The sequence below is a fragment of the Drosophila persimilis genome, unplaced genomic scaffold, assembly GCF_003286085.1.
Source record: "Drosophila persimilis strain 14011-0111.01,24,50 unplaced genomic scaffold, DperRS2 tig00000589-arrow-arrow-pilon, whole genome shotgun sequence".
Lineage (NCBI taxonomy): Eukaryota > Metazoa > Arthropoda > Insecta > Diptera > Drosophilidae > Drosophila > Drosophila persimilis.
The window spans coordinates 3,866-26,359 of NW_020825323.1; the positions used below are offsets into that span (position 1 = coordinate 3,866).

Below are 22,494 nucleotides of genomic sequence, written 5' to 3' on the forward strand. Positions count from 1 at the left end.
CTGCATCTTTGAAGTGGCTATGCAGTTACTGCACCATTAAGTGGCCCGTGTGACACCAGTAGAAGGCTGTTACGCGCGGATCCCAGGCAAAGTGCAGTTCTCCTCTCCTCCCGCCCCAACGACCGAGGGGCGCTGCCCCTGTTAGACTAATATGAGAGCAAATTAGTACTTAACTTACTAAGAGAACTACTCAGCAAACAAACAAACGTGCCTTTTGCGAGAGTCCCGCAAAATGCTCGCAAACTAGCTTGTGTACGAGCGTATGGCTATGCGTCGCAAAACTCTCGCAAACGAGCTCGCAAGCGAGTCAAAAATAAAAGCAGCAAGCCTTCATGTGCCTTCAGTCCGGCAATGCTCCTTAGATTAGTGGTCGAGAAGTCATTCGTATTTTTCTTTTTCTACATGTTCCAGCATTAGAAACAAGTTCAAATAAAGCCTGGGTTCCTTGCGCTGGCATTTCAATTATTTTTCGTCGTAATTGTGCCGTACTAAGTTAAAAATCTCTACAATCTCTTACGAATTTATAGAAACTTCTACCATAGGTAGATACGGTTATTAATATAAAAGAAATAAAATGTCTTACAAAAAGAAAAAAGCCGAACATATATCGGAGAGGCTCGACATGTCAAAGAGCTACTGGCGATTTTGAGGTTAAATTGAATATTTCGGAACCCGAACTCCAACAAAATGCATTACTTTGCGATAGTAATAAATTTCCATTTACTGAACATTCCAGTTGAACTGACTTAATCGGTTAACTAGGTGGCGGTCTGCAAATAATGTCAGCACTATGGCAGGCAATGCCTTGGTTAATATTTAAAAAACTCTTTAACAGATTTCCTTACGAAATTTAATTATTTATCTTCGAATATAAGTTAAATATTAATGTAGGACGGTCTTTCCGCTATGTAAAAGTTCTAGAATGCAAGGCATGTCTCATTTTGATTAACGTCAATGGCACAAAGCCAGTTTTGGTAGCTGGAATATTTGCAGGTAATTTCTTATTGCAAGAATTTGTCTACGAGTAAGGAGAATTGATAAAGGAGGGGATGATGTTTCAAATATGTGTTTCCGAATATCTATGAGAGCAATCATATGCGATGCGCCAGCCCCGCGCTTTTATATTGGCTGTGAAATATCGTTCGGGTTTTTATTCCTGCAACTAATGCATTCAGAAAGGGGAAACTTTCCGTTTCTTTGAAACGGGACTCCATAGCTTCCCTTAATAATAAACTTATGACTCTTAAAAAGTTTTTATCTAGGGAATTCAATAGAGAAGTTAGATCTCTAGATATCTCGACCGATTTAAAGCCACTGAGTTTCGAACGTTTTTATTATATACTGGACCAATAGCATTAAAAGGCATTTTAGATACCGGCTTGTATAATCATTTTTTACTGCTAAGCTTAGCGATAAGACTTCTTCTACGCAAAGAATATTGTGTCACGCAAAATTCTCCTGCATCCAGCTTGCTGGATAATTTTGTAAGTCAAGTTCCGTCTTTCTATATGAACGCAATGCTCACTTTTAATTTGATTGCTTAAACACATTAAGCAAACAAAACCATTCAATATGGTTCTCTACAGACCATAAGCTCATTTACGTTCGAAAACTTTCTGGGCCATCTTAAAAATATGGTGATAAATTCGAACTACTCATTGGAGAAATTTAAAACTGTACATTGTTGAACTCTAAACATTAAACATGAAATAAAAAAATAAAATTTGTCATAGCCAACTAGTAGTTGGTCTAGAAGCATACTTTACTTCTCCCATAAACTCTACCTATGTGGGCATTTTCTATTCAAAAGTACTATATTTCGACTCGACCACATCGCAACATGATATAGAAAAAATATCAGAAAAAACATTTAATTTTGAAGATTGTGGAAATCACATTTACTTTCCTTTAATTGAATAATTTTAGATTTTTAAAAGTGGCTTACCAATACGATTTTAATTTTGAGGAAATGGTAGCGGAAAATACTCAAATAACAGCTAACATTTGAGTGACTTTCCTTCGGCTTTACCTTGCGCTTTCGTTTTAATATATTTTCAGACATATCTAATACGGCTCCAAATAATCGGTCCAATAATTATGGTAATGCATTGCTCAATAGACTTATTTGAAATAAGGGGGGCGGAACTTATTTCGTTGCGTAGTGAAGTCGCATCAATAAAAGCTCGAGAGTGCGGAGAGCCTAACATGGTAAATTGACAGTGCCACGTTCACCACTGGCCAGTCTAGAGGCTAGGCTTTTAAGAATTTGAAGATTATCTCAAAGAAGAGCACGCTTTCAAGAACTTGGTAAGGAATTGTTTACATTTTTTGAGTAAATATAAGCGATGATGTGGCGAAATTTTTCTCCTGGCGTGGGACAGACTCCAAAAGCATTTAAACAGAAGTTTGCGCTCGACGATCACGATTTTGACCACACAACACAAAAATATTTTCAGTATGCTCAAGAGCGGAAGGCCAGATTAAATAATACATACATATATCTTCAATATTCAATATTAATATATTAAATTCATGTCATATTAAAAATTAAAAATATTTTTTATTACGGAACAAAATAGGAACGGGCCTTTTACGATATCATTTATGAGCCTTTTGCGATATCGTTTGCGAGCCTTTTGCGATATCGTTTGCGAGCCTTTTGCGAGTCGTTTTTGATATAAAATAATATCAAAACGAGGGGGAACGTTGTGAGTTGCTGCGACACGACAAAGAGTGCGTGCGAGAGAGACAGAAAATCAGTCCTGACCGTGACGTCGGGCGCTGCGTATCCACTGCAAATTGATTTGTTCCTTTTGGCTATAAAAATGATCTGATCTGATCTGATCCAGATTCAGCAATCTGATAGATATGTTCATTATCTATGAATATCCAATATTGTGGATACAATAGATTTTCGTCCTCTGTGGGGGCGGAAGGGGGTGGGGCGAAATTGTGAGATATACCTTTTATAGTGAGGATCTAACAGAAGTGCGGATACCAAATTTGTTACTCTAGCTTTAAATAGTCCTCTGAGATTTGTGGATGACCAAGATTTTCGTTAGCTAAACCGACCATGAAACCTGTGTGTTAGAGAGAGAGACCGAGCGAGAAAGAATGAAATTGTTTTCTTGATTCTGGCTATAATAAAATTTTTATAAAAATGGTTCCCCACTTTAATTTTTGATTTAAATATTTGGCAAGACTGAAACCTTTCCAAATATAAACAATTGGCATTCATACTTTTAGAAAAATTCGAGCTATTCCATAACAAACTAGCACGACACCGATGTATTTATTTTTTGGGCCAGTAGTGTATATACCATATATATTTACATTTTAAAATTTTAATTTTATTTCGCTAGACTGGCTATTTTGCCTATTGTGACTATTAGCAAGCTATATGATTTACTGTCGTGTCGGTTTGCTTAATGTCTACATTCAGAAAAATAATGAGTCTAGAAGGGACTGAGCAGAGTCACGGTCATGATCGTATTTGCCTCGCTAACAGACACAAGTGTCAGAAAGAACGACACAGTAATATTCAAAGAAAAATTTTAATTTGTCTGTATTCAATATCGCTTTCAATATCCTTATAACAAATCAACACGAAGATAATATCATCTTTTTCGTCACGAATAACGTATAATAAAATATCTTTAATTTAAGTAAATTTTGGACACCGCAACTCTACGGTTATACCCGATACTAAGTCAGTATGGCTCTCCTCCGGCAGACGCCGCTAATATTTAACGACACGACAAAGAGTGCGTGCGAGAGAGACAGAAAATCAGTCTGAGCGTGACGTCGGGCGCTGCGTAGCCACTGCAAATTGATTTGTTCCTTTTGGCTAAAAAAATGGTCTGATCTGATCCAGATTCAGCAATCTAATAGATATGGTCATTATCTATGATTCTGCGTTTTTAGTTTTCTCAAATCTGCAATATTGTGGATGCAACAGATTTTCGTCCTTTGTGGGGGCGGATGGGGGTGGGGCGAAATTCTGAGATATACGTTTTATAGTGACATCTTAAAGGAGTGTGTGCACCAAATTTGGTTACTCTAGCCTTAATAGTCTCTGAGATTTGTGGGTTGCCTCAGATTTTCGTCCTTTGCGGGGGCGGAAGGGGGTGTGGCGAAATTTGGACAGGAAACGGTCAAGGTCCGATATCACAGGAGTGTGGATACCAAATTTGGTTGCTCTGGCTTTTATAGGTTCTGAGATCCTTGAACTCATATTTTGCAATTGGCAAAACCGACCATGAAACCTGTGTGTTAGAGTGAGACAGAGCGAGAAAGAGTGAAATTGTTTTCGTGATTCTGGCTGTAATAATTATACGATCTGGTTCAGATTTTGCACTCTAGAAGATATAGTCATCTTCTACGATTCTGCGTTTTTAGTTTTCTCGTATCGTCGAAATTGTGGATGCCACAGATTTTCGCTCTTTGTGGGGGCGGAAAAGGGCGGGGCAAAGTTTTGAATATTTTTGTAGCAGTGACATATCACAGAAGTCTGGATCCAAAACATCGTTGCTCTAGCTCTTATAGTCTTTGAGCACTAGGCGCTGAAGGGGACGGACAGACGGACAGACGGACGGACGGACAGACAGACAGGGCTCAATCGACTCGGCTATTGATGCTGATCAAGAATATATATACTTTATAGGGTCGGAAACGATTCCTTCTGGACGTTACACACATCCACTTTTACCACAAATCTAATATACCCCAATACTCATTTTGAGTATCGGGTATAAAAAAAAAAACCAGAACATATGTTCACACATGTTTGTATATAAACCCAAAATGTTCCATTTGTGTAGCCATTTATTTTGTATAAACAATTATTTGTTTATTTTACCATTCCCAACGTCCAAAGACTCCTTTTGTATTGTTCTTCAGTGACCATAACGCCCCCCATGTCCACAAAACGTGTATGCATTCCAGCAGCAATAAATCGCTTGGTAGCTGGCATATCTAAGCGAGGAGCTTCGAGTGAGGTATTTAATTCCTTGCTTCTAGCCAGGATTTCCTTTGCGCGACCCAAATCATGTATTATACCATGCTGAAACCATAAATTCAATATCTTAAGTTATTAAATATACGTACTAAATATTATAACTTTACCTTAGACACATCTGAGCCCTGTAACTTTAAATACATCCAATATAATGTGGTGGTTAAGTATACCAAATAACTGTCCAATTCGATTTGTTCGTCTAAGTTCATATGTGGCGATCTGTGCGCTGAGAGAGCTTTTTTCAGGTCAGTCTCTAAAGCATCCAGGCTTAAATCAAAGCTTTCAACAGCTCCTTGAATTTTATTGTCTTTTTATAGCTTTTCCTCCAGATGAAAGCCACGTCCCGCTTTTTTTATATTGTAATCTTTTGTTTTCGACATTTAAATCCTATGTAGTAAACTTCTATCTACAATATTAAAAGTAAACATTTTATAATTAGTCTATGACTAAAGTAGTTTTCAAAAATGCAGTAATACAACAAGCGGGAACATTGTGAGACGCGACAAGGGCCGCGGCTCTCCTTTTATTCTTAGTTATTTCATTGTTTCTCATTTGGGATCTGAGAAAGATAGCTTTATATATGGTTACACAAAAAACTATTGCATTTTGGCACTCTCCGCTTCCAATTTGTAAGCAATACAGTATGAATTTGATTCCCGCATAATGGTCCGCCGAGAAAAAACAGTGGAGCGCAGTATATTTTTAAGCACATCAGATCCGTTTTCCTGTGATGACACAACATTGATTTTTTATACCAGATACTTTAAGAGTATATGGATATATAAGATTAGTGGTGGATGCGTGTAACACCAAAAACGAAGCGTTTCCGGCCTCATAAAGAATAAATATTTTTGATCATCATCAATAGCCAGGAAAAGAATCCAAAAACGAAGATTTGAACATTATATTTGAACGATGATATGCACTGACTGCATCTTTGAAGTGGCTATGCAGTTACTGCACCATTAAGTGGCCCGTGTGACACCAGTAGAAGGCTGTTACGCGCGGATCCCAGGCAAAGTGCAGTTCTCCTCTCCTCCCGCCCAAACGACCGAGGGGCGCTGCCCCTGTTAGACTAATATGAGAGCAAAATTAGTACTTAACTTACTAAGAGAACTACTCAGCAAACAAACAAACGTGCCTTTTGCGAGAGTCCCGCAAAATGCTCGCAAACTAGCTTGTGTACGAGCGTATGGCTATGCGTCGCAAAACTCTCGCAAACGAGCTCGCAAGCGAGTCAAAAATAAAAGCAGCAAGCCTTCATGTGCCTTCAGTCCGGCAATGCTCCTTAGATTAGTGGTCGAGAAGTCATTCGTATTTTTCTTTTTCTACATGTTTCCAGCATTAGAAACAAGTTCAAATAAAGCCTGCGTTCCTTGCGCTGGCATTTCAATTATTTTCGTCGAATTGTGCAGTACTAAGTTAAAAATCTCTACAATCTCTTACGAATTTAATAGAAACTTCTACCAATAGGTAAGTACGTTATTAATAAAAGAAATAAAATGTCTTACAAAAGAAAAAGCCGAACATATATCGGAGAGGCTCGACATGTGCAAAGAGCTACTGGCGATTTTGAGGTTAAATTGAATATTTCGGAACCCGAACTCCAACAAAATGCATTACTTTGCGATAGTAATAAATTTCCATTTACTGAACATTCCAGTTGAACTGACTTAATCGGTTAACTCGGTGGCTGTCTGCAAATAATGTCAGCACTATGGCAGGCAATGCCTTGGTTAATATTTAAAAACTCTTTAACAGATTTCCTTACGAAATTTAATTATTTATCTTCGAATATAAGTTTAAATATTAATGTAGACGGTCTTCCGCTATGTAAAAGTTCTAGAATGCAAGCATGTCTCATTTTGATTAACGTCAATGGCACAAAGCCAGTTTTGGTAGCTGGAATATTTGCAGGTAATTTCTTTATTTGCAAGAATTTGTCTACGAGTAAGGAGAATTGATAAAGGAAGGGATGATGTTTCAAAATATGTGTTTCCGAATATCTATGAGAGCAATCATATGCGATGCGCCAGCCCGCGCTTTTATATTGGCTGTGAAATATCGTTCGGGTTTTTATTCCTGCAACTAATGCATTCAGAAAGGGGAAACTTTCTGTAACCGTCAAAGTTTCAAGAAATCAATTAACCTACCACGAACCAATGATAGCTTCCGAAATCGTATTCAACCTGAAAACCACAACATCCAAGGCAAACATGTTCTTGATAATATGCCAATGAATATGGTAAATCAGTTTCCCTTAGACTACATGCACGTAGTTTGTCTTTACGTCATAAAAACGGTCCTAGGGACTTTAGTAAGAGCAAAACGTCATACATTTTCTTTGAAACGGGACTCCATAGCTTCCCTTAATAATAAACTTATGTCTCTTAAAAAGTTTTTATCTAGGGAATTCAATAGAGAAGTTAGATCTCTAGATAATCTCGACCGATTTAAAGCCACTGAGTTTCGAACGTTTTTATTATATACTGAACCAATAGCATTAAAAGGCATTTTAGATACCGGCTTGTATAATCATTTTTTACTGCTAAGCTTAGCGATAAGACTTCTTCTACGCAAAGAATATTGTGTCACGCAAAATTCTCCTGCATCCAGCTTGCTGGATAATTTTGTAAGTCAAGTTCCGTCTTTCTATATGAACGCAATGCTCACTTTTAATTTTGATTGCTTAACACATTTAAGCAAACAAACCATTCAATATGGTTCTCTACAGACCATAAGCTCATATACGTTCGAAAACTTTCTGGGCCATCTTAAAAATATGGTGGGGCCCCCTTTGTGGGGGCGGATGGGGGTGGGGCGAAATTCTGAGATATACGTTTTATAGTGACATCTTAAAGGAGTGTGTGCACCAAATTTGGTTACTCTAGCCTTAATAGTCTCTGAGATTTGTGGTTGCCTCAGATTTTCGTCCTTTGCGGGGGCGGAAGGGGGTGTGGCGAAATTTGGACAGGAAACGGTCAAGGTCCGATATCACAGGAGTGTGGATACCAAATTTGGTTGCTCTGGCTTTTATAGGTTCTGAGATCCTTGAACTCATATTTTGCAATTGGCAAAACCGACCATGAAACCTGTGTGTTAGAGTGAGACAGAGCGAGAAAGAGTGAAATTGTTTTCGTGATTCTGGCTGTAATAATTATACGATCTGGTTCAGATTTTGCACTCTAGAAGATATAGTCATCTTCTACGATTCTGCGTTTTTAGTTTTCTCGTATCGTCGAAATTGTGGATGCCACAGATTTTCGCTCTTTGTGGGGGCGGAAAAGGGCGGGGCAAAGTTTTGAAATATTTTTGTAGCAGTGACATATCACAGAAGTCTGGATCCAAAACATCGTTGCTCTAGCTCTTATAGTCTTTGAGCACTAGGCGCTGAAGGGGACGGACAGACGGACAGACGGACGGACGGACAGACAGACAGGGCTCAATCGACTCGGCTATTGATGCTGATCAAGAATATATATACTTTATAGGGTCGGAAACGATTTTTTCTGGACGTTACACACATCCACTTTTACCACAAATCTAATATACCCCAATACTCATTTTGAGTATCGGGTATAAAAAAAAAAACCAGAACATATGTTCACACATGTTTGTATATAAACCCAAAATGTTCCATTTGTGTAGCCATTTATTTTGTATAAACAATTATTTGTTTATTTTACCATTCCCAACGTCCAAAAGACTCCTTTTGTATTGTTCTTCAGTGACCATAACGCCCCCCATGTCCACAAAACGTGTATGCATTCCAGCAGCAATAAATCGCTTGGTAGCTGGCATATCTAAGCGAGGAGCTTCGAGTGAGGTATTTAATTCCTTGCTTCTAGCCAGGATTTCCTTTGCGCGACCCAAATCATGTATTATACCATGCTGAAACCATAAATTCAATATCTTAAGTTATTAAATATACGTACTAAATATTATAACTTTACCTTAGACACATCTGAGCCCTGTAACTTTAAATACATCCAATATAATGTGGTGGTTAAGTATACCAAATAACTGTCCAATTCGATTTGTTCGTCTAAGTTCATATGTGGCGATCTGTGCGCTGAGAGAGCTTTTTTCAGGTCAGTCTCTAAAGCATCCAGGCTTAAATCAAAGCTTTCAACAGCTCCTTGAATTTTATTGTCTTTTTATAGCTTTTCCTCCAGATGAAAGCCACGTCCCGCTTTTTTTATATTGTAATCTTTTGTTTTCGACATTTAAATCCTATGTAGTAAACTTCTATCTACAATATTAAAAGTAAACATTTTATAATTAGTCTATGACTAAAGTAGTTTTCAAAAATGCAGTAATACAACAAGCGGGAACATTGTGAGACGCGACAAGGGCCGCGGCTCTCCTTTTATTCTTAGTTATTTCATTGTTTCTCATTTGGGATCTGAGAAAGATAGCTTTATATATGGTTACACAAAAAACTATTGCATTTTGGCACTCTCCGCTTCCAATTTGTAAGCAATACAGTATGAATTTGATTCCCGCATAATGGTCCGCCGAGAAAAAACAGTGGAGCGCAGTATATTTTTAAGCACATCAGATCCGTTTTCCTGTGATGACACAACATTGATTTTTTATACCAGATACTTTAAGAGTATATGGATATATAAGATTAGTGGTGGATGCGTGTAACACCAAAAACGAAGCGTTTCCGGCCTCATAAAGAATAAATATTTTTGATCATCATCAATAGCCAGGAAAAGAATCCAAAAACGAAGATTTGAACATTATATTTGAACGATGATATGCACTGACTGCATCTTTGAAGTGGCTATGCAGTTACTGCACCATTAAGTGGCCCGTGTGACACCAGTAGAAGGCTGTTACGCGCGGATCCCAGGCAAAGTGCAGTTCTCCTCTCCTCCCGCCCAAACGACCGAGGGGCGCTGCCCCTGTTAGACTAATATGAGAGCAAAATTAGTACTTAACTTACTAAGAGAACTACTCAGCAAACAAACAAACGTGCCTTTTGCGAGAGTCCCGCAAAATGCTCGCAAACTAGCTTGTGTACGAGCGTATGGCTATGCGTCGCAAAACTCTCGCAAACGAGCTCGCAAGCGAGTCAAAATAAAAGCAGCAAGCCTTCATGTGCCTTCAGTCCGGCAATGCTCCTTAGATTAGTGGTCGAGAAGTCATTCGTATTTTTCTTTTTCTACATGTTTCCAGCATTAGAAACAAGTTCAAATAAAGCCTGCGTTCCTTGCGCTGGCATTTCAATTATTTTCGTCGAATTGTGCAGTACTAAGTTAAAAATCTCTACAATCTCTTACGAATTTAATAGAAACTTCTACCAATAGGTAAGTACGTTATTAATAAAAGAAATAAAATGTCTTACAAAAGAAAAAGCCGAACATATATCGGAGAGGCTCGACATGTGCAAAGAGCTACTGGCGATTTTGAGGTTAAATTGAATATTTCGGAACCCGAACTCCAACAAAATGCATTACTTTGCGATAGTAATAAATTTCCATTTACTGAACATTCCAGTTGAACTGACTTAATCGGTTAACTAGGTGGCTGTCTGCAAATAATGTCAGCACTATGGCAGGCAATGCCTTGGTTAATATTTAAAAACTCTTTAACAGATTTCCTTACGAAATTTAATTATTTATCTTCGAATATAAGTTTAAATATTAATGTAGACGGTCTTCCGCTATGTAAAAGTTCTAGAATGCAAGCATGTCTCATTTTGATTAACGTCAATGGCACAAAGCCAGTTTTGGTAGCTGGAATATTTGCAGGTAATTTCTTTATTTGCAAGAATTTGTCTACGAGTAAGGAGAATTGATAAAGGAAGGGATGATGTTTCAAAATATGTGTTTCCGAATATCTATGAGAGCAATCATATGCGATGCGCCAGCCCGCGCTTTTATATTGGCTGTGAAATATCGTTCGGGTTTTTATTCCTGCAACTAATGCATTCAGAAAGGGGAAACTTTCTGTAACCGTCAAAGTTTCAAGAAATCAATTAACCTACCACGAACCAATGATAGCTTCCGAAATCGTATTCAACCTGAAAACCACAACATCCAAGGCAAACATGTTCTTGATAATATGCCAATGAATATGGTAAATCAGTTTCCCTTAGACTACATGCACGTAGTTTGTCTTTACGTCATAAAAACGGTCCTAGGGACTTTAGTAAGAGCAAAAGGTCATAAATTTTCTTTGAAACGGGACTCCATAGCTTCCCTTAATAATAAACTTATGACTCTTAAAAAGTTTTTATCTAGGGAATTCAATAGAGAAGTTAGATCTCTAGATAATCTCGACCGATTTAAAGCCACTGAGTTTCGAACGTTTTTATTATATACTGGACCAATAGCATTAAAAGGCATTTTAGATACCGGCTTGTATAATCATTTTTTACTGCTAAGCTTAGCGATAAGACTTCTTCTACGCAAAGAATATTGTGTCACGCAAAATTCTCCTGCATCCAGCTTGCTGGATAATTTTGTAAGTCAAGTTCCGTCTTTCTATATGAACGCAATGCTCACTTTTAATTTTGATTGCTTAACACATTTAAGCAAACAAACCATTCAATATGGTTCTCTACAGACCATAAGCTCATATACGTTCGAAAACTTTCTGGGCCATCTTAAAAATATGGTGATAAATTCGAACTACTCATTGGAGAAATTTAACTGTACATTGTTGAACTCTAAACATTAAACATGAAATAAAAAATAAAATTTGTCATAGCCAATTAGTAGTTGGTCTAGAAGCATACTTTACTTCTCCCATAAACTCTACCTATGTGGGCATTTTCTATTCAAAAGTACTATATTTCGACTCGACCACATCGCAACATGATATAGAAAAATATCAGAAAAAACATTTCATTTTGAAGATTGTGGAAATCACATTTACTTTCCTTTAATTGAATAATTTTAGATTTTTAAAAGTGGCTTACCAATACGATTTTAATTTTGAGGAAATGGTAGCGGAAAATACTCAAATAACAGGTAACATTTTGAGTGACTTTCCTTCGGCTTTACCTTGCGCTTTCGTTTTAATATATTTTCAGACATATCTAATACGGCTCCAAATAATCGGTCCAATAATTATGGTAATGCATTGAAACATTTTCATGCTCAATAGACTTATTTGAAATAAGGGGGCGGAACTTATTTCGTTGCGTAGTGAAGTCGCATCAATAAAAGCTCGAGAGTGCGGAGAGCCTAACATGGTAAAATTGACAGTGCCACGTTCACCACTGGCCAGTCTAGAAGCTAGGCTTTTAAGAATTTGAAGATTATCTCAAAGAAGAGCACGCTTTCAAGAACTTGGTAAGGAATTGTTTACATTTTTTGAGTAAATATAAGCGATGATGTGGCGAAGTTTTTCTCCTGGCGTGGGACAGACTCCAAAAAGCATTTAAACAGAAGTTTGCGCTCGACGATCACGATTTTGACCACACAACACAAAAATATTTTCAGTATGCTCAAGAGCGGAAGGCCAGATTAAATAATACATACATATATCTTCAATATTCAATATTAATATATTAAATTCATGTCATATTAAAAATTACAAATATTTTTTATTACGGAACAAAATAGGAACGGGCCTTTTACGATATCATTTATGAGCCTTTTGCGATATCGTTTGCGAGCCTTTTGCGATATCGTTTGCGAGCCTTTTGCGAGTCGTTTTTGATATAAAATAATATCAAAACGAGGGGGAACGTTGTGAGTTGCTGCGACACGACAAAGAGTGCGTGCGAGAGAGACAGAAAATCAGTCTGACCGTGACGTCGGGCGCTGCGTATCCACTGCAAATTGATTTGTTCCTTTTGGCTATAAAAATGATCTGATCTGATCCAGATTCAGCAATCTGATAGATATGGTCATTATCTATGAATCTGCGTTTTTAGTTTTCTCGTATCCTCAATATTGTGGATACAATAGATTTTCGTCCTCTGTGGGGGCGGAAGGGGGTGGGGCGAAATTGTGAGATATACCTTTTATAGTGAGATCTAACAGAAGTGCGGATACCAAATTTTGTTACTCTAGCTTTAATAGTCTCTGAGATTTGTGGATGACCAAGATTTTCGTTAGCTAAACCGACCATGAAACCTGTGTGTTAGAGAGAGAGACAGAGCGAGAAAGAATGAAATTGTTTTCTTGATTCTGGCTATAATAAAATTTTTATAAAAATGGTTCCCCACTTTAATTTTTGATTTAAATATTTGGCAAGACTGAAACCTTTCCAAATATAAACAATTGGCATTCATACTTTTAGAAAAATTCGAGCTATTCCATAACAAACTAGCACGACACCGATGTATTTATTTTTTGGGCCAGTAGTGTATATACCATATATATTTACATTTTAAAATTTTAATTTTATTTCGCTAGACTGGCTATTTTGCCTATTGTGACTATTAGCAAGCTATATGATTTACTGTCGTGTCGGTTTGCTTAATGTCTACATTCAGAAAAATAATGAGTCTAGAAGGGACTGAGCAGAGTCACGGTCATGATCGTATTTGCCTCGCTTACAAACACAAGTGTCAGAAAGAACGACACAGTAATATTCAGAGAAAAATTTTAATTTGTCTGTATTCAATATCGCTTTCAATATCCTTATAACAAATCAACACGAAGATAATATCATCTTTTTCGTCACGAATAACGTATAATAAAATATCTTTTAATTTATGTAAATTTTGGCCAATGTAAGAGTAAAAAAAAACGAGGGGGAACGTTGTGAGTTGCTGCGGACACCGCAACTCTAAGGTTATACCCGATACTAAGTCAGTATGGCTCTCCTCCGGCAGACGCCGCTAATATTTAACGACACGACAAAGAGTGCGTGCGAGAGAGACAGAAAATCAGTCTGAGCGTGACGTCGGGCGCTGCGTAGCCACTGCAAATTGATTTGTTCCTTTTGGCTAAAAAAATGGTCTGATCTGATCCAGATTCAGCAATCTAATAGATATGGTCATTATCTATGATTCTGCGTTTTTAGTTTTCTCAAATCTGCAATATTGTGGATGCAACAGATTTTCGTCCTTTGTGGGGGCGGATGGGGGTGGGGCGAAATTCTGAGATATACGTTTTATAGTGACATCTTAAAGGAGTGTGTGCACCAAATTTGGTTACTCTAGCCTTAATAGTCTCTGAGATTTGTGGTTGCCTCAGATTTTCGTCCTTTGCGGGGGCGGAAGGGGGTGTGGCGAAATTTGGACAGGAAACGGTCAAGGTCCGATATCACAGGAGTGTGGATACCAAATTTGGTTGCTCTGGCTTTTATAGGTTCTGAGATCCTTGAACTCATATTTTGCAATTGGCAAAACCGACCATGAAACCTGTGTGTTAGAGTGAGACAGAGCGAGAAAGAGTGAAATTGTTTTCGTGATTCTGGCTGTAATAATTATACGATCTGGTTCAGATTTTGCACTCTAGAAGATATAGTCATCTTCTACGATTCTGCGTTTTTAGTTTTCTCGTATCGTCGAAATTGTGGATGCCACAGATTTTCGCTCTTTGTGGGGGCGGAAGTGGGCGGGGCAAAGTTTTGGAGCAGTGACATATCACAGAAGTCTGGATCCAAAACATCGTTGCTCTAGCTTTTATAGTCTTTGAGCATTAGGCGCTGAAGGGGACGGACAGACGGACAGACGGACAGACGGACGGACGGACAGACAGACAGGGCTCAATCGACTCGGCTATTGATGCTGATCAAGAATATATATACTTTATAGGGTCGGAAACGATTCCTTCTGGACGTTACACACATCCACTTTTACCACAAATCTAATATACCCCAATACTCATTTTGAGTATCGGGTATAAAAACCAGAACATATGTTCACACATGTTTGTATATAAACCCAAAATGTTCCATTTGTGTAGCCATTTATTTTGTATAAACAATTATTTGTCTATTTTACCATTCCCAACGTCCAAAAGACTCCTTTTGTATTGTTCTTCAGTGACGCCCCCCATGTCCACAAAACGTGTATGCATTCCAGCAGCAATAAATCGCTTGGTAGCTGGCATATCTAAGCGAGGAGCTTCGAGTGAGGTATTTAATTCCTTGCTTCTAGCCAGGATTTCCTTTGCGCGACCCAAATCATGTATTATACCATGCTGAAACCATAAATTCAATATCTTAAGTTATTAAATATACGTACTAAATATTATAACTTTACCTTAGACACATCTGAGCCCTGTAACTTTAAATACATCCAATATAATGTGGTGGTTAAGTATACCAAATAACTGTCCAATTCGATTTGTTCGTCTAAGTTCATATGTGGCGATCTGTGCGCTGAGAGAGCTTTTTTCAGGTCAGTCTCTAAAGCATCCAGGCTTAAATCAAAGCTTTCAACAGCTCCTTGAATTTTATTGTCTTTTTGTAGCTTTTCCTCCAGATGAAAGCCACGTCCCGCTTTTTTTATATTGTAATCTTTTGTTTTCGACATTTAAATCCTATGTAGTAAACTTCTATCTACAATATTAAAAGTAAACATTTTATAATTAGTCTATGACTAAAGTAGTTTTCAAAAATGCAGTAATACAACAAGCGGGAACATTGTGAGACGCGACAAGGGCCGCGGCTCTCCTTTTATTCTTAGTTATTTCATTGTTTCTCATTTGGGATCTGAGAAAGATAGCTTTATATATGGTTACACAAAAAACTATTGCATTTTGGCACTCTCCGCTTCCAATTTGTAAGCAATACAGTATGAATTTGATTCCCGCACAATGGTCCGCCGAGAAAAAACAGTGGAGAGAGTTTGCGAGAGTCCCGCAAAATGCTCGCAAACTAGCTTGTGTACGAGCGTATGGCTATGCGTCGCAAAACTCTCGCAAACGAGCTCGCAAGCGAGTCAAAAAAAAAAGCTGCAAGCCTTCATGTGCCTTCAGTCCGGCAATGCTCCTTCGGCTCTCTGTTCACGTCTCGACAGATTAGTGGTCGAGAAGTCATTCGTGTTTTTCTTTTTCTACATGTGTCCAGCATTAGAAACAAGTTTAAATAAAGCCTGCGTTCCTTGCGCTGGCATTTCAATTATTTTCGTCGAATTGTGCAGTACTAAGTTAAAAATCTCTACAATCTCTTACGAATTTAATAGAAACTTCTACCAATAGGTAAGTACGTTATTAATAAAAGAAATAAAATGTCTTACAAAAGAAAAAGCCGAACATATATCGGAGAGGCTCGACATGTGCAAAGAGCTACTGGAGATTTTGAGGTTAAATTGAATATTTCGGAACCCGAACTCCGACAAAATGCATTACTTTGCGATAGTAATAAATTTCCATTTACTGAACATTCCAGTTGAACTGACTTAATCGGTTAACTATGGCAGGCAATGCCTTGGTTAATATTTAAAAACTCTTTAACAGATTTCCTTACGAAATTTAATTATTTATCTTCGAATATAAGTTTAAATATTAATGTAGACGGTCTTCCGCTATGTAAAAGTTCTAGAATGCAAGCATGTCTCATTTTGATTAACGTCAATGGCACAAAGCCAGTTTTGGTAGCTGGAATATTTGCAGGTAATTTCTTTATTTGCAAGAATTTGTCTACGAGTAAGGAGAATTGATAAAGGAAGGGATGATGTTTCAAAATATGTGTTTCCGAATATCTATGAGAGCAATCATATGCGATGCGCCAGCCCGCGCTTTTATATTGGCTGTGAAATATCGTTCGGGTTTTTATTCCTGCAACTAATGCATTCAGAAAGGGGAAACTTTCTGTAACCGTCAAAGTTTCAAGAAATCAATTAACCTACCACGAACCAATGATAGCTTCCGAAATCGTATTCAACCTGAAAACCACAACATCCAAGGCAAACATGTTCTTGATAATATGCCAATGAATATGGTAAATCAGTTTCCCTTAGACTACATGCACGTAGTTTGTCTTTACGTCATAAAAACGGTCCTAGGGACTTTAGTAAGAGCAAAACGTCATACATTTTCTTTGAAACGGGACTCCATAGCTTCCCTTAATAATAAACTTATGTCTCTTAAAAAGTTTTTATCTAGGGAATTCAATAGAGAAGTTAGATCTCTAGATAATCTCGACCGATTTAAAGCCACTGAGTTTCGAACGTTTTTATTATATACTGGACCAATAGCATTAAAAGGCATTTTAGATACCGGCTTGTATAATCATTTTTTACTGCTAAGCTTAGCGATAAGACTTCTTCTACGCAAAGAATATTGTGTCACGCAAAATTCTCCTGCATCCAGCTTGCTGGATAATTTTGTAAGTCAAGTTCCGTCTTTCTATATGAACGCAATGCTCACTTTTAATTTTGATTGCTTAACACATTTAAGCAAACAAACCATTCAATATGGTTCTCTACAGACCATAAGCTCATATACGTTCGAAAACTTTCTGGGCCATCTTAAAAATATGGTGGGGCCCCCTTTGTGGGGGCGAATGGGGGTGGGGCGAAATTCTGAGATATACGTTTTATAGTGACATCTTAAAGGAGTGTGTGCACCAAATTTGGTTACTCTAGCCTTAATAGTCTCTGAGATTTGTGGTTGCCTCAGATTTTCGTCCTTTGCGGGGGCGGAAGGGGGTGTGGCGAAATTTGGACAGGAAACGGTCAAGGTCCGATATCACAGGAGTGTGGATACCAAATTTGGTTGCTCTGGCTTTTATAGGTTCTGAGATCCTTGAACTCATATTTTGCAATTGGCAAAACCGACCATGAAACCTGTGTGTTAGAGTGAGACAGAGCGAGAAAGAGTGAAATTGTTTTCGTGATTCTGGCTGTAATAATTATACGATCTGGTTCAGATTTTGCACTCTAGAAGATATAGTCATCTTCTACGATTCTGCGTTTTTAGTTTTCTCGTATCGTCGAAATTGTGGATGCCACAGATTTTCGCTCTTTGTGGGGGCGGAAAAGGGCGGGGCAAAGTTTTGAAATATTTTTGTAGCAGTGACATATCACAGAAGTCTGGATCCAAAACATCGTTGCTCTAGCTCTTATAGTCTTTGAGCACTAGGCGCTGAAGGGGACGGACAGACGGACAGACGGACGGACGGACAGACAGACAGGGCTCAATCGACTCGGCTATTGATGCTGATCAAGAATATATATACTTTATAGGGTCGGAAACGATTCCTTCTGGACGTTACACACATCCACTTTTACCACAAATCTAATATACCCCAATACTCATTTTGAGTATCGGGTATAAAAAAAAAAACCAGAACATATGTTCACACATGTTTGTATATAAACCCAAAATGTTCCATTTGTGTAGCCATTTATTTTGTATAAACAATTATTTGTTTATTTTACCATTCCCAACGTCCAAAAGACTCCTTTTGTATTGTTCTTCAGTGACCATAACGCCCCCCATGTCCACAAAACGTGTATGCATTCCAGCAGCAATAAATCGCTTGGTAGCTGGCATATCTAAGCGAGGAGCTTCGAGTGAGGTATTTAATTCCTTGCTTCTAGCCAGGATTTCCTTTGCGCGACCCAAATCATGTATTATACCATGCTGAAACCATAAATTCAATATCTTAAGTTATTAAATATACGTACTAAATATTATAACTTTACCTTAGACACATCTGAGCCCTGTAACTTTAAATACATCCAATATAATGTGGTGGTTAAGTATACCAAATAACTGTCCAATTCGATTTGTTCGTCTAAGTTCATATGTGGCGATCTGTGCGCTGAGAGAGCTTTTTTCAGGTCAGTCTCTAAAGCATCCAGGCTTAAATCAAAGCTTTCAACAGCTCCTTGAATTTTATTGTCTTTTTATAGCTTTTCCTCCAGATGAAAGCCACGTCCCGCTTTTTTTATATTGTAATCTTTTGTTTTCGACATTTAAATCCTATGTAGTAAACTTCTATCTACAATATTAAAAGTAAACATTTTATAATTAGTCTATGACTAAAGTAGTTTTCAAAAATGCAGTAATACAACAAGCGGGAACATTGTGAGATGCGACAAGGGCCGCGGCTCTCCTTTTATTCTTAGTTATTTCATTGTTTCTCATTTGGGATCTGAGAAAGATAGCTTTATATATGGTTACACAAAAAACTATTGCATTTTGGCACTCTCCGCTTCCAATTTGTAAGCAATACAGTATGAATTTGATTCCCGCATAATGGTCCGCCGAGAAAAAACAGTGGAGCGCAGTATATTTTTAAGCACATCAGATCCGTTTTCCTGTGATGACACAACATTGATTTTTTATACCAGATACTTTAAGAGTATATGGATATATAAGATTAGTGGTGGATGCGTGTAACACCAAAAACGAAGCGTTTCCGGCCTCATAAAGAATAAATATTTTTGATCATCATCAATAGCCAGGAAAAGAATCCAAAAACAAAGATTTGAACATTATATTTGAACGATGATATGCACTGACTGCATCTTTGAAGTGGCTATGCAGTTACTGCACCATTAAGTGGCCCGTGTGACACCAGTACAAGGCTGTTACGCGCGGATCCCAGGCAAAGTGCAGTTCTCCTCTCCTCCCGCCCAAACGACCGAGGGGCGCTGCCCCTGTTAGACTAATATGAGAGCAAAATTAGTACTTAACTTACTAAGAGAACTACTCAGCAAACAAACAAACGTGCCTTTTGCGAGAGTCCCGCAAAATGCTCGCAAACTAGCTTGTGTACGAGCGTATGGCTATGCGTCGCAAAACTCTCGCAAACGAGCTCGCAAGCGAGTCAAAAATAAAAGCAGCAAGCCTTCATGTGCCTTCAGTCCGGCAATGCTCCTTAGATTAGTGGTCGAGAAGTCATTCGTATTTTTCTTTTTCTACATGTTTCCAGCATTAGAAACAAGTTCAAATAAAGCCTGCGTTCCTTGCGCTGGCATTTCAATTATTTTCGTCGAATTGTGCAGTACTAAGTTAAAAATCTCTACAATCTCTTACGAATTTAATAGAAACTTCTACCAATAGGTAAGTACGTTATTAATAAAAGAAATAAAATGTCTTACAAAAGAAAAAGCCGAACATATATCGGAGAGGCTCGACATGTGCAAAGAGCTACTGGCGATTTTGAGGTTAAATTGAATATTTCGGAACCCGAACTCCAACAAAATGCATTACTTTGCGATAGTAATAAATTTCCATTTACTGAACATTCCAGTTGAACTGACTTAATCGGTTAACTAGGTGGCTGTCTGCAAATAATGTCAGCACTATGGCAGGCAATGCCTTGGTTAATATTTAAAAACTCTTTAACAGATTTCCTTACGAAATTTAATTATTTATCTTCGAATATAAGTTTAAATATTAATGTAGACGGTCTTCCGCTATGTAAAAGTTCTAGAATGCAAGCATGTCTCATTTTGATTAACGTCAATGGCACAAAGCCAGTTTTGGTAGCTGGAATATTTGCAGGTAATTTCTTTATTTGCAAGAATTTGTCTACGAGTAAGGAGAATTGATAAAGGAAGGGATGATGTTTCAAAATATGTGTTTCCGAATATCTATGAGAGCAATCATATGCGATGCGCCAGCCCGCGCTTTTATATTGGCTGTGAAATATCGTTCGGGTTTTTATTCCTGCAACTAATGCATTCAGAAAGGGGAAACTTTCTGTAACCGTCAAAGTTTCAAGAAATCAATTAACCTACCACGAACCAATGATAGCTTCCGAAATCGTATTCAACCTGAAAACCACAACATCCAAGGCAAACATGTTCTTGATAATATGCCAATGAATATGGTAAATCAGTTTCCCTTAGACTACATGCACGTAGTTTGTCTTTACGTCATAAAAACGGTCCTAGGGACTTTAGTAAGAGCAAAAGGTCATAAATTTTCTTTGAAACGGGACTCCATAGCTTCCCTTAATAATAAACTTATGACTCTTAAAAAGTTTTTATCTAGGGAATTCAATAGAGAAGTTAGATCTCTAGATAATCTCGACCGATTTAAAGCCACTGAGTTTCGAACGTTTTTATTATATACTGGACCAATAGCATTAAAAGGCATTTTAGATACCGGCTTGTATAATCATTTTTTACTGCTAAGCTTAGCGATAAGACTTCTTCTACGCAAAGAATATTGTGTCACGCAAAATTCTCCTGCATCCAGCTTGCTGGATAATTTTGTAAGTCAAGTTCCGTCTTTCTATATGAACGCAATGCTCACTTTTAATTTTGATTGCTTAACACATTTAAGCAAACAAACCATTCAATATGGTTCTCTACAGACCATAAGCTCATATACGTTCGAAAACTTTCTGGGCCATCTTAAAAATATGGTGATAAATTCGAACTACTCATTGGAGAAATTTAACTGTACATTGTTGAACTCTAAACATTAAACATGAAATAAAAAATAAAATTTGTCATAGCCAATTAGTAGTTGGTCTAGAAGCATACTTTACTTCTCCCATAAACTCTACCTATGTGGGCATTTTCTATTCAAAAGTACTATATTTCGACTCGACCACATCGCAACATGATATAGAAAAATATCAGAAAAAAAATTTCATTTTGAAGATTGTGGAAATCACATTTACTTTCCTTTAATTGAATAATTTTAGATTTTTAAAAGTGGCTTACCAATACGATTTTAATTTTGAGGAAATGGTAGCGGAAAATACTCAAATAACAGGTAACATTTTGAGTGACTTTCCTTCGGCTTTACCTTGCGCTTTCGTTTTAATATATTTTCAGACATATCTAATACGGCTCCAAATAATCGGTCCAATAATTATGGTAATGCATTGAAACATTTTCATGCTCAATAGACTTATTTGAAATAAGGGGGCGGAACTTATTTCGTTGCGTAGTGAAGTCGCATCAATAAAAGCTCGAGAGTGCGGAGAGCCTAACATGGTAAAATTGACAGTGCCACGTTCACCACTGGCCAGTCTAGAAGCTAGGCTTTTAAGAATTTGAAGATTATCTCAAAGAAGAGCACGCTTTCAAGAACTTGGTAAGGAATTGTTTACATTTTTTGAGTAAATATAAGCGATGATGTGGCGAAGTTTTTCTCCTGGCGTGGGACAGACTCCGAAAAGCATTTAAACAGAAGTTTGCGCTCGACGATCACGATTTTGACCACACAACACAAAAATATTTTCAGTATGCTCAAGAGCGGAAGGCCAGATTAAATAATACATACATATATCTTCAATATTCAATATTAATATATTAAATTCATGTCATATTAAAAATTACAAATATTTTTTATTACGGAACAAAATAGGAACGGGCCTTTTACGATATCATTTATGAGCCTTTTGCGATATCGTTTGCGAGCCTTTTGCGATATCGTTTGCGAGCCTTTTGCGAGTCGTTTTTGATATAAAATAATATCAAAACGAGGGGGAACGTTGTGAGTTGCTGCGACACGACAAAGAGTGCGTGCGAGAGAGACAGAAAATCAGTCTGACCGTGACGTCGGGCGCTGCGTATCCACTGCAAATTGATTTGTTCCTTTTGGCTATAAAAATGATCTGATCTGATCTGATCCAGATTCAGC

General features: G+C 37.7%; 1 protein-coding gene across 1 annotated transcript; it reads right to left on the minus strand.

Moving 5' to 3' along the window:
- Positions 1-8,686: 8,686 nt before the first annotated feature.
- Positions 8,687-15,498, minus strand: LOC113566174. The gene is made up of 3 exons (XM_026990562.1): positions 15,198-15,498; positions 14,992-15,135; positions 8,687-8,764 (listed from the first exon to the last, which is right to left on the minus strand). Exons 1-3 carry the CDS (start codon positions 15,468-15,470, stop codon positions 8,687-8,689), a joined length of 495 nt encoding a protein of 164 aa, XP_026846363.1. The 5' UTR covers positions 15,471-15,498.
- Positions 15,499-22,494: the final 6,996 nt, after the last annotated feature.